Source organism: Gracilinanus agilis, chromosome 2 (genome assembly GCF_016433145.1).
Source record: "Gracilinanus agilis isolate LMUSP501 chromosome 2, AgileGrace, whole genome shotgun sequence".
NCBI classification, from domain to species: Eukaryota; Metazoa; Chordata; class Mammalia; order Didelphimorphia; family Didelphidae; genus Gracilinanus; species Gracilinanus agilis.
This window is the reverse complement of record NC_058131.1, coordinates 504,240,402-504,254,317: the sequence shown is the minus strand read 5'-3', so window position 1 is coordinate 504,254,317 and position 13,916 is coordinate 504,240,402. Positions and strand designations below refer to the sequence as shown.

Sequence of the window (13,916 nt, the reverse complement as noted above, 5' to 3'; positions counted from 1 at the left end):
CACACACACACACACACACACACTCATACATACTATATAATTATTATGAACTTGACAAGTACCAACAAATATAAGTACTCCCATATATAAAAAACATAAAAAAGGGTTGCATGTGAAACCATAAATATTGGGCATGGTATTATTTTAGTCATTCCTGAATATACTTGATATTAACCGGAGAACATTGTCCTTTTTACTTCTAGAAGTAATAGATATTTAATTGCCTGCAGTGTTCCATTGCGTAATTCAAAATATATGGGCTCTGCCTTCACATAACTTGCGTATTGGGTCATTGACTTAAGAGGAGCAAGTGTCCATTTGGAGCATTCCTTTTGCTATAATATAATTGTCATCCTCATAAATATTTCCACATGTTTTCCTTTTCTTTATTTTTTAGATTACTTTAACAGAAGATTTTAGATTACTTTAACAGTGTGCCACAGACATTGAGATCATTCTGTCTGATACTTGTTTGTTTGTTTTTTTAACTCATAGCTTCTGTCTTAGTATCAGTTCTAATATAGAATAATGGCAAGGGCTAGACAGCTGGGACTAAGTGGCTTCTCCAGGGTCACACAGTTAGGAAGTGTGTGAGGCCAGATTTGAACCTAGGTCTTTTGACTCCAGGTTTGGCACTCTATCTATTAGTGCTCTCTAACTGCCCCCTAACATTTATTATTTTAGAAACCTGAATTTCTTTGAATCTACGAAGATGTGTGTCCTCTGAGCAGTAGACGTACACATATAGGAAGATCATGAGATAGAATTTACTAGAAAAACAAAATAAAAGAACTTCAGTAGACACTTTGTTTAGGGTTCCATCATCCCAGTGAATCATTCTTTTCTTGGGTTACATACCTTGAAGTCTGTCTGTTGAACATATTCCAGTATCTTGTGTCACACTCACATATTTATCTTTGTTAGTGAATGTGTTTAAAATATGGTCAATGCCTTCTTTATTTAGAATGGTGTGGCTTGGGTCAGAAGAACAACCAGATCTTGTATATTAGTATAATTAGTGGCTTTAATGAGTATTTTCAGCATATGTAAACTTAAGCCCAATAATAAGGAAGCCCTTCAATTTTTTTTGGTCATTTTTACATTAGCTTGATCTGGAATTTGGATTTTATTTATGCCCATAATGGATGGAGTTTAATTATAACTGACTATAGATAATGTACTATAGTGTCCATTTGTGTCCATATGTGGATACTATTGTATCCACATAATTAGTGAATATCTTTGCCAATTCATCATACATTAAAAAAAAAAAAAAGAAAGGACAACCTGAACAACCTCCTAAAAATCAGCAGACTGTTCTCAACAAATAAATGGTAAAACCTGATACAAAATGTTTGAAAGCCTCACAATTTTTAAAGAGGAAAGATCTTTTGTTGGCCTTACACCATCCCCCCCCCAAAAAAAGGTTGGAATAGAATGGAATGAGTGAGCTCTAACTGACAAACATCTCCAGTTTTTCCTTGAGTGAATATTCAATGATTGTTGCTTTATGCATATCCCTATGCATTGGAAAGATAGGCATGTTAGGTAATGAAAGCCGTTCTCATGAGCCCCTAAATTTATGTATATTTGAAAATAGTTTAGTTTTCTAAATCCCTGAAAAACTCATATAAGTAGAACAGATCATACATAAGATTACAAAATGAAGGTTTCATGGACTCTTGGAAAAAATATGCATTAAAAAATGTTATCAGTAACTGGTATAAAGACACAACCAAATACCTTTATAAAATGAGCAATAAGACTTTAGTAAACCCGTACTATTTTAGGAAAGTAGAACCAAAAGATTAATGTCAGAAACCAATGAAAATATTTCCTTCATCCCCTTGTATATCTATCTGAAGATCCAGATACTTTTGGTTTTCTTTTTTCATGTGTATGTGAAAGTGTGTATACCACATGTATACACACAGATACTTATAGTCAGTATTTATACAATTCTGGTTCTTCTGATGTCACATAATTTCGGATAACTTGTTCTCACTTTATATAATTTCAGATATCATTTCTTATAGGCTTCATAATTCTTGTTTTTATAGCACCTTAATATCCTGTTACCTAAATATACTATAATTTATTTAGCCATTTTCCATCCATTGAATGTATAGGTTTTTTCCAGTTGTTTGCTGTTTCATGTAAAACAGCTAAGTATATTTTTGTACATGAGTCCAGTTTTTCCTTTTTATAATATATTTGATTAAATTTTAGCTACACCAGGGTCAAAATGTATGAACTGTTTTTAGACATTTATATTGCTTTCTAAAACTATGTATTTTTTAATTTAGCAGAATTTTTCTGATTCAAATAATTTTTCTCATCTTATTTTTTTGCTGAAGAGAATAGTCATGCCCTAGATCCAAATAAACCCCCTATTAAGGCAGATTGTATAAGTATCTGTCTTTATATTTATTTCTCCTCTTCCCCTTCCCCCTCTCCCTTCTTGCCCTTCTGGAATTAGTGGTATTAGTAGAATTAGTGGGAAAAGTGGCATTAGCCACTTATAGACCCTGTCCTATTGTTGATAGGCACAAAAACTCTGACCTTTTCATTTTCTGACCTCTGATAGTTCAGTCTTCCTTAGACAGGCTGGTGGTTTTCTACTCTTGGAAGCTCATTGTATTGATGCCAGATTCTGTGGATACTAGATCAACTTTAGCCCTTCTGTAGCTCAGAAATCCCTGAGCTTGAGGGTTCCACTACCCTTAGCCTCTCTAGAAGCAGAGTTTATGGGCTTGTAACTACACTTTAGAACAATATTAAAGTATATTAAATAATACATATATTATGACCTGAAAAACTCCAAAGTGCAGAATTTTCATGGAGTAGCTTATACTTTGGGAGAGAATCTTACTTTCTTAATAGTAATGAAATAGTCACCTCTTCTTAGATATACATGGACATATACACACACCCTTAACCTTGAAAATTGATTAAGACTGACATTTAAATTGGAATTTAAGGTTTGCAAAATGCTTTATTATCTCATTTGATCTTTAAAACAACCCTAGGAGGAAGGTATTATAGGTTTTATTATTCTTATTTTATAGATGGGGAAACTAGAGGTTAAATGACTTGCCCATGGCAGGATTTGAACTCAGGTTTATCTAATGTCCCAGAATTCTAGAGTATTGTCCCTTGAAAAGTTTGTAGAACCATAAATTGACAGCTAGAAGAGAATTTAGAGGCTATTGATTCTAACTTTTTAATTTTTCAGATAAAGAAACAGTTGCTGAAAGATCACATGACTTGCCTAGGATCAAACAACAAGTATCTATCTGAGGCAGAATTTGAACCAAAGTTTCCTGATTCCATCCCTAGTGCGCTCTCTACTCTGCCACTGTTTCCCACTTAGTGGTCCATCAGCCAAAGTGCCTCCGCCCTACTTAACCGTAACCCTTGGTTAGCCAGTATGTCTGCTCCATAGGATGTGAGCTATATTTTAATGCAGTCATAAGCAAAACACAATTGGGAATATCAGTCTACCGCTGATCTTACCCACATTAAAATAAAATAACATACTCGTAGTCAAATGCAAATGTTATTTTGGATGATCATCTCCATTTAATAAGTGGTTCACTGACATTATGTATATATCTATATTCATCTCTGACTGAGGCCTGAGATGTCAAAAATTAGCTATTCAATATTGGTAATTTTTAAAACTTTTGCAGCATTGAAAATTAGTCTCTGTATTCTGGAACTATTCTTTCTATAGTCGAGTGACATAGACAGTGGTTTGTTCAATTCAGCAAGCATTCATTCACTTCCTAGCATTTGCACAGCCCTGTGTTTGGTGTCATTTTTCAATTATATATCAAAACTTAAAGGGTCTGTGATTTCCGAGTTTAAGTTTTCTTATTACCAGTGCATATCACAGACTCACTATTTCTAGTTGATGCCTTTCATGAGTTGGGGTAGCCAAAAGAATTTATCACCCAGTGGTGATTCCAGTGGAAAGCCAACATTCTAGTGGTGTGTCAGTTGGGTCTCAGCAAATGGATAAAGGAGCATCATACTTATCCAGGAGCAAAGAGAAATTATTGGTCCTCCTGATCCAAAATAGTTTAACTTGAGATAAATTGACCATTTTGTTTTCTGTCTGATTATTCCTTTGAATGGAAAACATTTTCATTTCACTGCTTTTCATTAGCCCCCAGCATGGGCAGTACAACTTAATTGTATTTTCTGAGCTAGATCACTCTCTGAGCCTTTATATTTTTGTTCTAACTCTTCCCGCTACCCCCACCCCCATCTATTATTAGCCTTAATAATAGTCATTTGATTGCACACAGTGCAAAAAGCATTGCTGTTCATAGCATTTAAGCCAAGCTGTATAATGCAAGGCCTAGAGGAAAGGCATTGCCTAACCTCTTGGATACAGGCTGGCCAAATAAATGTGGACCTATTAGTTTCTGGAAATTAGGAGTTATTAGCAATTTCTTACAGGAATACCGCTTCAGGTGTACCACGTTGGCAGTGAAGCACAGTATGTGCTTAAGAGATACATCTAAATATTATAGATACTCATTAACTGCAACGATTATCATTAATGCTAGAGAATTGTTCTCCTTTAATCATGAGTATTTAGGTCTTATGCAGGGTGTACAAATGTCCCATCACAGCTTCACTTTTAGAAATGGTGAGCAAGTCTATCCTAGTCAATGGAAAGAGCATTGTATTTACAGTCAGGAATCCTGATCTCAAATACTAACTTAGTAATTTTGCTATTTGGATGCCTTTGGGCAAGCTCCTTCCTCTCTTGAGGTCTCATTCTTCATCTGTAAACTGAGGGAGAAATATTTCTAAATCCAATAATTCTATTATGGGTGCTCCCAGGTAAAATTTCTCAAGGTGGATGCTTTTCCCTGGTAGATTTTTATCAAGACTAGAAGGATAAAGCTTACACTGAAGACAGCTAGGTGACTTGATAGATTGAGAGCCAAGTCTAGAGACAGGAGGTCCTGGGTTCAAATTTGTCCTGAGACACTTCCCAGCTATGTGACCCTGAGCAAGATACTTTCTCCCAATTGCCTATCCCTTACTGTTCTTCTGCCTTGGAACCAATACTTAGTATTGATTCCAAGATGGAAGGTAAGGACTTTTTTTTTTTTTTGAGAGAAAAAAAAAAAAAAGAAAGAAACGTTACAATGGTGTACATAATGGCAGGGAAGTGTGGGTTGGTTGGAGTTTGTTTGCTCCTGTGACTTTTTTGTTTCTAATCATACTTTTACAGGTTCAGTTCATGCCACCTCCATAGCGGCCTCTAGAGTGGAACAGGCCCTCTCAGAAGTGGCTTCTTCTTTGCAAAGTAGTGCCCCCAAGCAAGGACCTTTACACCCCTGGATGACTCTGGCTCAGATTTGGCTCCATGCAGGTAAGGGGATAAAAGCCTAATTATCATCCTACTCCCCCACCCCATTGAACAGAGGGAAGCAGATACGGGGGTGGAATCATCTGGCAGTCTAGTTTTGTGGCAGGTGCACCAAACATTAATATAATGCTGTAGTAAGTTTGAAATGGGGATCACTTCTGATACAGGGCAAAAAGGGAAAGAGCATTGCCTCTGGAGTCAAGACCGCAAGTTCACATCTCACTTCAGGTGAGGGATCTTGGGAAAGTTGCTTAACCTTACTGCTCCTCAGTTTCCTTATCTGTAAAATGAGGAGATTGGACTAGACAGCTTCTGGTAGTGACTGCGCCATTTAGGGCAAGATTTTATATTTGTATTTCAGAAACCTGGACCTCATTTATATATTATTAACAATAGCCCACCTTTGTATGATTTAGTTTTTAAGGTTAGATTGTACCCAAAGTTTCTTTTAGAACACTAAAAGTTTGAAAACAAAAACACTAATTTTTATTTTTCTTGCTTAAAATTAGCATCTATGACTTGTGATGCATTTGTTTTTTATTACTTTTATTCATGTAAAATTAATAAATGATTTGATGGTTGTACAAAGTACTTGAAGAACCTTAGGCAGTCTTAAATTTTTGATGGGTGTGGATTATCTAAAACCTTTGTTCCCCTTTCTGTTTGGGTTCTTTCTTTTTAAAAAAAAATTAAATTTTATTATTATGCAAAACACTTCCATATTGGTCATTGTTGTAAGAGCAAACTCATACATAACCAAAACCCCCAAATAAAACTGATGTGAGATAGTTTGCTTTCATTCACATCCATCTGACTCCAATAATTCTTTCTTTGGAGGTGGATAGCATTCTCCCTACCTCCCCCCACCCCAGTCATTAGTCTTTCAGGATTGTCCCGGGTCATTGCATTGCTGAGAGTTTTGCTTGATTTCTTTCTCTCCTTGGTGCCTATTTCACTTCTGGTGAGTTTTGGGCTGATTGTTCTTCCCTCCTTTTTACATCTAGGCTCTGAGTTTTGTTTTGTCTCTATTTCGACTGAGCTAGAAGCATCCTTTAGTTTTCCTCTGTATTTCTCCCCTTTCTACTGGGGTCACCAGATAACTTCACAAATTTTACTTCCAAGGTATAAGTATATATACCAAATATATACTTCCAAGAGATAAGAGGATCAGAGGTCAGGCTGCAGGATCACTGAAACTAGACATTTATTACTGGATTTATTAAGAAACACATGCAATTAAACAAAAATTTTGAAATAAGACTTTTCTGGCTACAGAATATGAATTTCTTGTTCCCTCTTTAAATCAGTTTCTTATACCATCCAGAGGGACTCATTCCTATAGCAGTGCCAGTAGGGAGATATTGTCCTGTAAGACTCACTCCATTGATTTCAGAAGGCCAAGAAATGATGCTATCATGATTGAGAGTACTTATTATGGGTGCACATATATTATAACCTAAATAGGCCTGTTTCAGATTGGCAATACAAATTATTACCTCCCAGCAGCCTTCCACATGACAGAAGAGTATATATAGTCAAACATAATACATTAGTAGTTTGGTACTTAGGTATATTTCCTGACCTTTGTGCCAGACCATGAAGATCCTTTTCTTCTCCTTTTTTTTTAAACACCTTCTGAGAATTGCTACTAAATCTGTGTGTATGAAAATATTCATAGGAGCTTTGTAATGACAAAGTGATTGGAAATACCCAAATGCAATGTTTGGTAGAAGTGGATGAATAGTTTGCAATATTTGAGTATAATAAGATGGTATTAGAAATGATAAATATTGGAAATATAAAGAAAATAAGGGAAATATACAAAGAGATGAAATGAAACTAAGAATAATACATACTATGATAACATTAAAAAATAACTCACAAAATCAAGAGAAAGGTATCAAAGTAAAGCAAGAGGAACTCAAAAGCAGAGGATGTTTATATTAGTGTACACAACAAATTTTAAACATTGGTGGAGTTCATGATTTTCCACAAGTTTTTTTGCATTTGTTTGTTTAGTTTTTGTTGTTGTTGTTGTTGTTGATGGTTACTAATTATATAATAAAATAAGGATTTCTGACGGGGAGAGGAATGAAGGTGGGAAGTTCTGTAACCTAGTTTTAGAGAGAGTTGCCTAGGAACACAGAGGATAAGGGACTTTCCTAAGGTCTCACAGCTGATATGTGTCAGTCAGAATTTGAATTCAAGTCCTTCTGACTCCTTGGCTAGTCTTCAACCTATTGAGCTATATAATGTCTCACTGTAAATAACAGTGCTTAATAAATTATTTTGGAATTGGGGGAAAAAAAGAATTGATACTAAATATCAGATATAGTCTTCTGTGAAGACTTCCTTAGTCTTCCCAGTTGTTAGTTCCCAGTTGTTGCTTTTGCTTCTAAATGACCTTTTATTTACTTATCTGAGTGCTTATTACATCCTCCACTATCAATTGATGCTCCTTGAAGACAGGGACTTAAGCCCATTTTTGCCTTTGTGTTAATGGTGCCTAGCACATGTTTATCAGATTTAATTGCTTTTGATATCCTCCTCTTTAATATCCTCCATCAATTCAGTTAAAAAACATTTAATTTCATGTTAGTGCCATGTAGTATAATAAAACATTACAGTTGGAAGAGATTTTAGAAATCACCTGATCAATCACTTTTTTAAGAGTGAGGCAATTGAGGTTTAGTAAGGTAGTTTTTTTACCCAAACAAGATAATGGCGATACTGGCTCCTCTAACTCATATCTTGGTTAACTTTGGGCTGCATTGAGCTGCCTCTAGATGTGGAAAGGGAAAGAGAGTAAATTCTACTGTATAAAATTGGTTACTCATTTGTAGCTACCCATCAGAAGCTTGAAAATTCTTTGAATCCTCTATAAATTTGCATTTATTAGTGTGATTATCTATCTCCTTTAATCGTTGATAACAGAGGATACATCATAGCAAGGTGGAACTGTGTGGTTCCACCTAATCAATGAGTAAGAGTTCTGACATTTCTCCTAGACTAGTGAGATTGAATAATGTACCATAAATACTTCCTTTATTTCATCCTATGATAATTTCAGACCCTTACTTATTTTGTTTCTTTGGGACTGAGTAGAGATTATATAATAGGATGAAATGAATTTTTTTCTTTTTCAGGATTATTGCCATTGTGGAGACTATTTCAAAGCAGTTGCTTTCCCTGGAAGGTTCAGAATATAATTAAAGCTTTGCATATTCTTTGAAGATAAAAATTCAGAAGAGAACAAAGGCAATCCATACTGACCTAATAATAATACATTTAGCTTTATATAGCACCTTCTATGAGCCAAGCACTTTACAAATTTTATCTTATTGAATCCTTATACTAACCACATTATTATCCCCATTTTAGAGTTGAAGAAGCTGAGGCAGAAAGAATAAGTGACTTACCCAAAGCCACACAGCTAATAAGTGGTTCAGACTGGATTTGAACTCTGTTCTTCCTGACTTGAGACTTGGCAAAAAGTTCATTGTGCCAATTAACTTTGCTCTGTGCACATGCATGCACAGGCCTGTGTGCACACACACAGCAGAGACATGTATGTACAAAATATTTGTATATACACCCCAATGCACAGTTTTTTGGAATAACAGCAGTGAGATATTCAGTAATAATATTTCATGCACATACAATGTTTTAAGAATTACAAAGAAAGCATTTGCCTAATAGCAACCTTGTGAGTTTATAAATACAAGTATTCTTACCACTCTTTTATTAATGATAAATCTGAGGTGCAGAGAGTTGAAGAGGGACTAGTCCGAGATAGCACAACTCATAAATATCCCAGCTAGTACTTGAACCTAGGTGTTCTGACTCTGAGACAAATTCCCTTTATACTGTGCCAGCAGCTGATGTCTCTCCAAAATAACAACCTGTTTCTATGTTTTGTAGATTTACTCTCACTTGTTTGTGTTTTTAGTAGGCCTAGTGATAATAAGAATGATGTATGTGGAATAGAGGCAGTGAAGTGTTCACACCAGTGCTCTCTGAAATACCATTCTAGAATTTGGGCTTCTGATTCTAGCCTAGTTCTTCCTAAGCTAATTTAGACACAGAACAATTCTGGACTTGAAATGTACTGACAGAACCTGGGGTGGCCTGCCTGCTTTGGAGGGCATGTAATTCACCTTGGAATAAGGAGCAGTTCAGTAAATTTTGAAGCAGAAATGTCTCCTTTCTTTTGAGCTCATTGTCATGGTTAAAAATCATTGTAAATACCTTTTCTTTCTACAGAATATTTTAGAGATAAGAATGTCACTTGCATTAAAATTTTCTCAAACTTTATTATTTGTATCCCTGGGAGCCTAGTTTTGGAAAAACCAATCCAAGCTTTTGTGTAAGGGGGTGCTTGGAAGTATTTTCTATCTCAGTTCTAGTTCTCCTGTGGATCTCAAATTACCTAAATAAATAATGCATTATTTTAACATCTTGCTTCCACTCTAGCCCATTTTGTGGTAAGTAAATAAAAGGACACTGGCAAGGTGGGCTGAGGGTAGAATAGATTTTCTTGATAGGACAACTAAGGCATTCTACAATAGAATGGCTGTCAACTGCCCTCTGCATCAGTTGAATGCATGGCTCCCTCAAACCCCACCCCTATTCACACACCATATTAGCATTTTAAAATTTCACAAACATAGTGAAAATTCCAGATATTCTGGGAAACACTGACCTGGAGAAGTTGGGGATCCTTATCCAAAGTTCCCTTGAACTAAATTAGCCCCATTTGTGGAGTGGAAACTGGGCCCCCAGTGAGTACATGGCCTTTGCCTTTGGGGTGGAATGTAAGGGTATTACTTGCCTCATCCCAATTTCAAAGCTGACTTTTGTTACTCTTCCAGACCACACAGCCTCTTCTGCCTCTACTTGTCCTTTCTGCTTCCTCTCAGGCTCAACTTGTGTCACTTGCTACCAGAGAGAGGTCTCTCTCTCCCCCGACCCCTTTTGTCCCCATATATATACATACACATATGCTGTGCTGTAGTATATTATATAATGTGTATACATATGTGTGTATATCTATATATGTACAATATGTACACATCAACACATTTATAAAGATACAGTATTTACTAATCCATGCATACAAGTTGTTTCATCAAGTATGATAGAAGCTCCCAGAGGGCAGGGGTTGGGTTTTTTGTTTTGTTTTGTTTTGTCTTTGTGTATGCTCTGTGCCCAGCACAGTGCTTGGTTCTAATGGATGCTTGAACTGCCAGAGTAGGGCTTGGTGAAATGATTCTATCTGAACTGAATAACTTTCTCTGGCCTTTCTTTTTTGCTTTATTCCTACTTCTAAGCCTTAATGCTGACCCTTTGTTAATGGAGGGAGAACTTTAGAGAAATGAAACATCTTGGTAATTAATGGCAGTGCTTAGAAAATAAAGTAGATATCAACATATCCCCAGCTCACTTTCTTCTGTTGTTGTGTGTTACCCAGGAAAAAATGACTGATTGAAGGCTATTTGTCTTCATCTTCCATATTTTAGCTTCTTTTTATTTCATTTCCCTTCATATTCTGCATTGTTGCTAGGTTCCATAACAATCATCGTCCCTGTTGGTGAATTCTCATAAAATTGTGATACTCTATAGAACAGTGAAACTTTTTTCTTCCAGAAAATTCAGAGTGCTTTCTTCTGCCATTTGTCTGCTTATGCTGTGTGAGGTATAGAATATATTTTGTGGTAGGGATGATTAGGAACTATTCCTTTCATTCTACAGGAGTGGAAATGGAAGCATAGTATTAAAATAGTAAGTAATTTGCTCAAAGCAAGTTTAATAGAGTATTAGATCAAGTATTAGATCAAGAGGCCTGGCCTCTGGGAGTTGGCTTATATGTCATTTGAAAACAGAAGCCCCAGGAATAACCCAAATTTCTTTTCTAGTACACAAAATTCATTGTTAACATAGTTGTTTATGTTGTTCTGAAATGAATTAGGACCTTTCCCAAGTCAAGTTAGCTTCTTGGTACCCATCTTTTCATTTTAAATCATTTGGATGGCAGCTAAAAATGATGTTGTGGTAGGTGGTTAATTTCTGCTTGTTACTAATAATTATAGCTTCCATTCTGGCACCTTTCACAGACTAAACTGGTGGCTATTCTTAGCCAGTGCAAGATCAGATTTTCTGATTTGCTTTGGGAGTTAAAAGCCAGAGTATTTGATGAACTCCTTGACTCAGGCTGTCAGAGAGTTTGTAATGTAAGCCTACTGTCCTTTCTTCCTTTAGCTTCCTTTTTTTATTTTATTCATCACTAGTGTGTGAGGCAGCATTGTCAGGAATGACAGGATAGTCCACTGATCCATCTTGACCTCCTTGGATAAATCCACAAACATATTATCATATCATATTATGGTTTTGAAGTTCCTTTATGTCCATTAACTCAGTTTAATCCTTACAGAATAAATGTCTATGAAGATCTATGTGAAGACCTATGAAAAAAATTTTTGGATATGAAAAGTTGTAGGGAATCCTAGTTTTCCCACATTAATCCCCAGCAAATCTCTAAAACAAACTACAGAAAGACTCATGAAATTAAAAAAAAAACTGGAAAAAAAAATAAGTAACCTCCTTCATCTGGTCTAGATCCATAGAAAAAAACCAGTATAAATGGGGAGAGGAACTGTACCAGGAAAGCCAGCATGAGCATAGGTAATGGCAGAACCTAGCAGACTTCGGGGAAGGAATAATTAATAGCCATTAAAAGGGAAACTAGCTTGAGCTCCCACAGATGGATGTAAAGGCAGCTATTATTCTAAGCAGAGGTCAAAAGCTAGCACAAAATATGAAAGCCACATTCCCACCCTAACCTGTCAAAAAAAGAAGTGGGCAATGGGACCCAGTCCCATAGGTCTCTGCATAGAGAGATGGGGGTTGGCCATGCACTCCTTAGAAAATTGGGTCAACTCAATCCCTAAGCCACTACATCAGTATGGGGGAAGGCAGAGGTTGTGTAGGAAGCCTGATACCAGCATGATCTTCAGTTTCCCATAGGTACTTATTAGGCCTTTAGCAGAGAACAGAAGAATTCTCAGTGAAGCATCATGTTAGGAGAAGGAAAAATGCAGCTGATTGCTGAATTCATAGAGAGACTGAGACAGGAGTGGCACCTCATAGTAGCCTGTCCCACCTGGGTCAGCAGTGGCATACAGATCACATGGAGAAAGCATAAGGGGACTGACAAAATCATAAAAGAGGAACCAAAGTTGAAAATATGAACAAATGGAAGAAAACAACAAACACAATGAAGAAAAGCTATGGGTTAAGAGAAACCTAAGTATCTCCAAAACAAGTATAAACAAGCCTCAAACTTTAAACAAGAACTTCAAGAGAGGCTAAAATACATGAAGTAAGAAAGAAGAAAGAAAATTCAAGATGAAATGAATGTTTGGGAGCAGAATATTGAAAGAAGAATAAATAGCTTTGAATAGAAATTAGAAAACCTTATGCTAGTAGTGTACTCCTTTAAAAACAGAATCAAGGGGACTTCCAGGTTAAGATGGCTGGAGAGTAGAAGCAGGACTCTTTACTCTCCTTACTACCGATCACCAGCATACCCGCCAAAGGACAAAAAAAAAACCAAATCCAGATGAAAGAAGGGACCCCACAATAGGGCATAGTATCGAAGGTATATGGGATTTGGCCAACTTCAATGCTATAAGGGGGGCGGGGGGATAGCTCCCATCAAAACAAGAGATAATCATCCCTCCCCCACCCCACTTACAGTATCATAGTCAGAGGCTGCACTCCAGAGTTAGAACGAGCGGGGGCATAAAATCTAGCTCCTTGGCAGCTAACTGGGACCACTAGGAGCTCGCCCCTGAGAGCAGCAAGACTTGAGACCCCAGGAGGCTGGAGAGCACAGACCTTGGGTGCAGGAGTAGGGTTGAGAGAGGCAGTGGACAGTGGAAGCAGCTCAGTTCCCTGAGACTCAGGGGAAAACCTCAGGTGGAAGAGCAAGCATAGGCCAATTTCTGGGCTCTGGGCAGCTGACTAGGACCATGGGGGCTTGACCTGAAAACAGCTAGACCAGAGACCCCAGTAGGCTGGGGAGCTGATACCTTGGGAGCAGGAGTGTGGCTGAGAGGGGCCACAGACAGTGGAAGCCAGGAGACTCACAAAGTGGCCTCAGGCAAAAACTGCTCCTTTGCTCCATACAAAGAGAGTCAGCTTGCCTTACTCAGACTTCTGGCTGAGAAAGCATAATGATGCCAAGCAAGGCCCAAGAAATAATCAACAAAAAGACCAAGAAAAAAGCTCTAGCACTTGATAACTTCTGCACCAAAAAATCCCAGAAAACAGAGGACAAAGACATCCAAATCTTCCCCCAGAAATGAAAATTGGTCACAAGCTCTTTAAGAGTTCAAATCTGAGATCATGAGAAAGATGGAAGAGACTGGGAAGAAAATAACAGTTTAAAAGGCAGAATTTTGCCATTGGAAAGTCAGGCTCAGAAATTAAATGAAATAATAAGCAAATTGAAGACCAGAAATGA

At 37.0% G+C, this 13,916-nt stretch overlaps 1 protein-coding gene across 3 annotated transcripts in view; it reads left to right on the top strand.

Moving 5' to 3' along the window:
- The window catches only part of TTC7B (tetratricopeptide repeat domain 7B), a 342,224-nt gene that overhangs the window by 238,716 nt on the left and 89,592 nt on the right, over positions 1–13,916 (top strand). For all 3 annotated transcript variants that reach the window (XM_044665011.1, XM_044665010.1, XM_044665009.1), the window contains one exon: positions 5,255–5,395. In XM_044665011.1, coding sequence (XP_044520946.1) covers positions 5,255–5,395 — 141 coding nt within the window. The remainder of the gene's footprint in view (positions 1–5,254; positions 5,396–13,916) is intronic.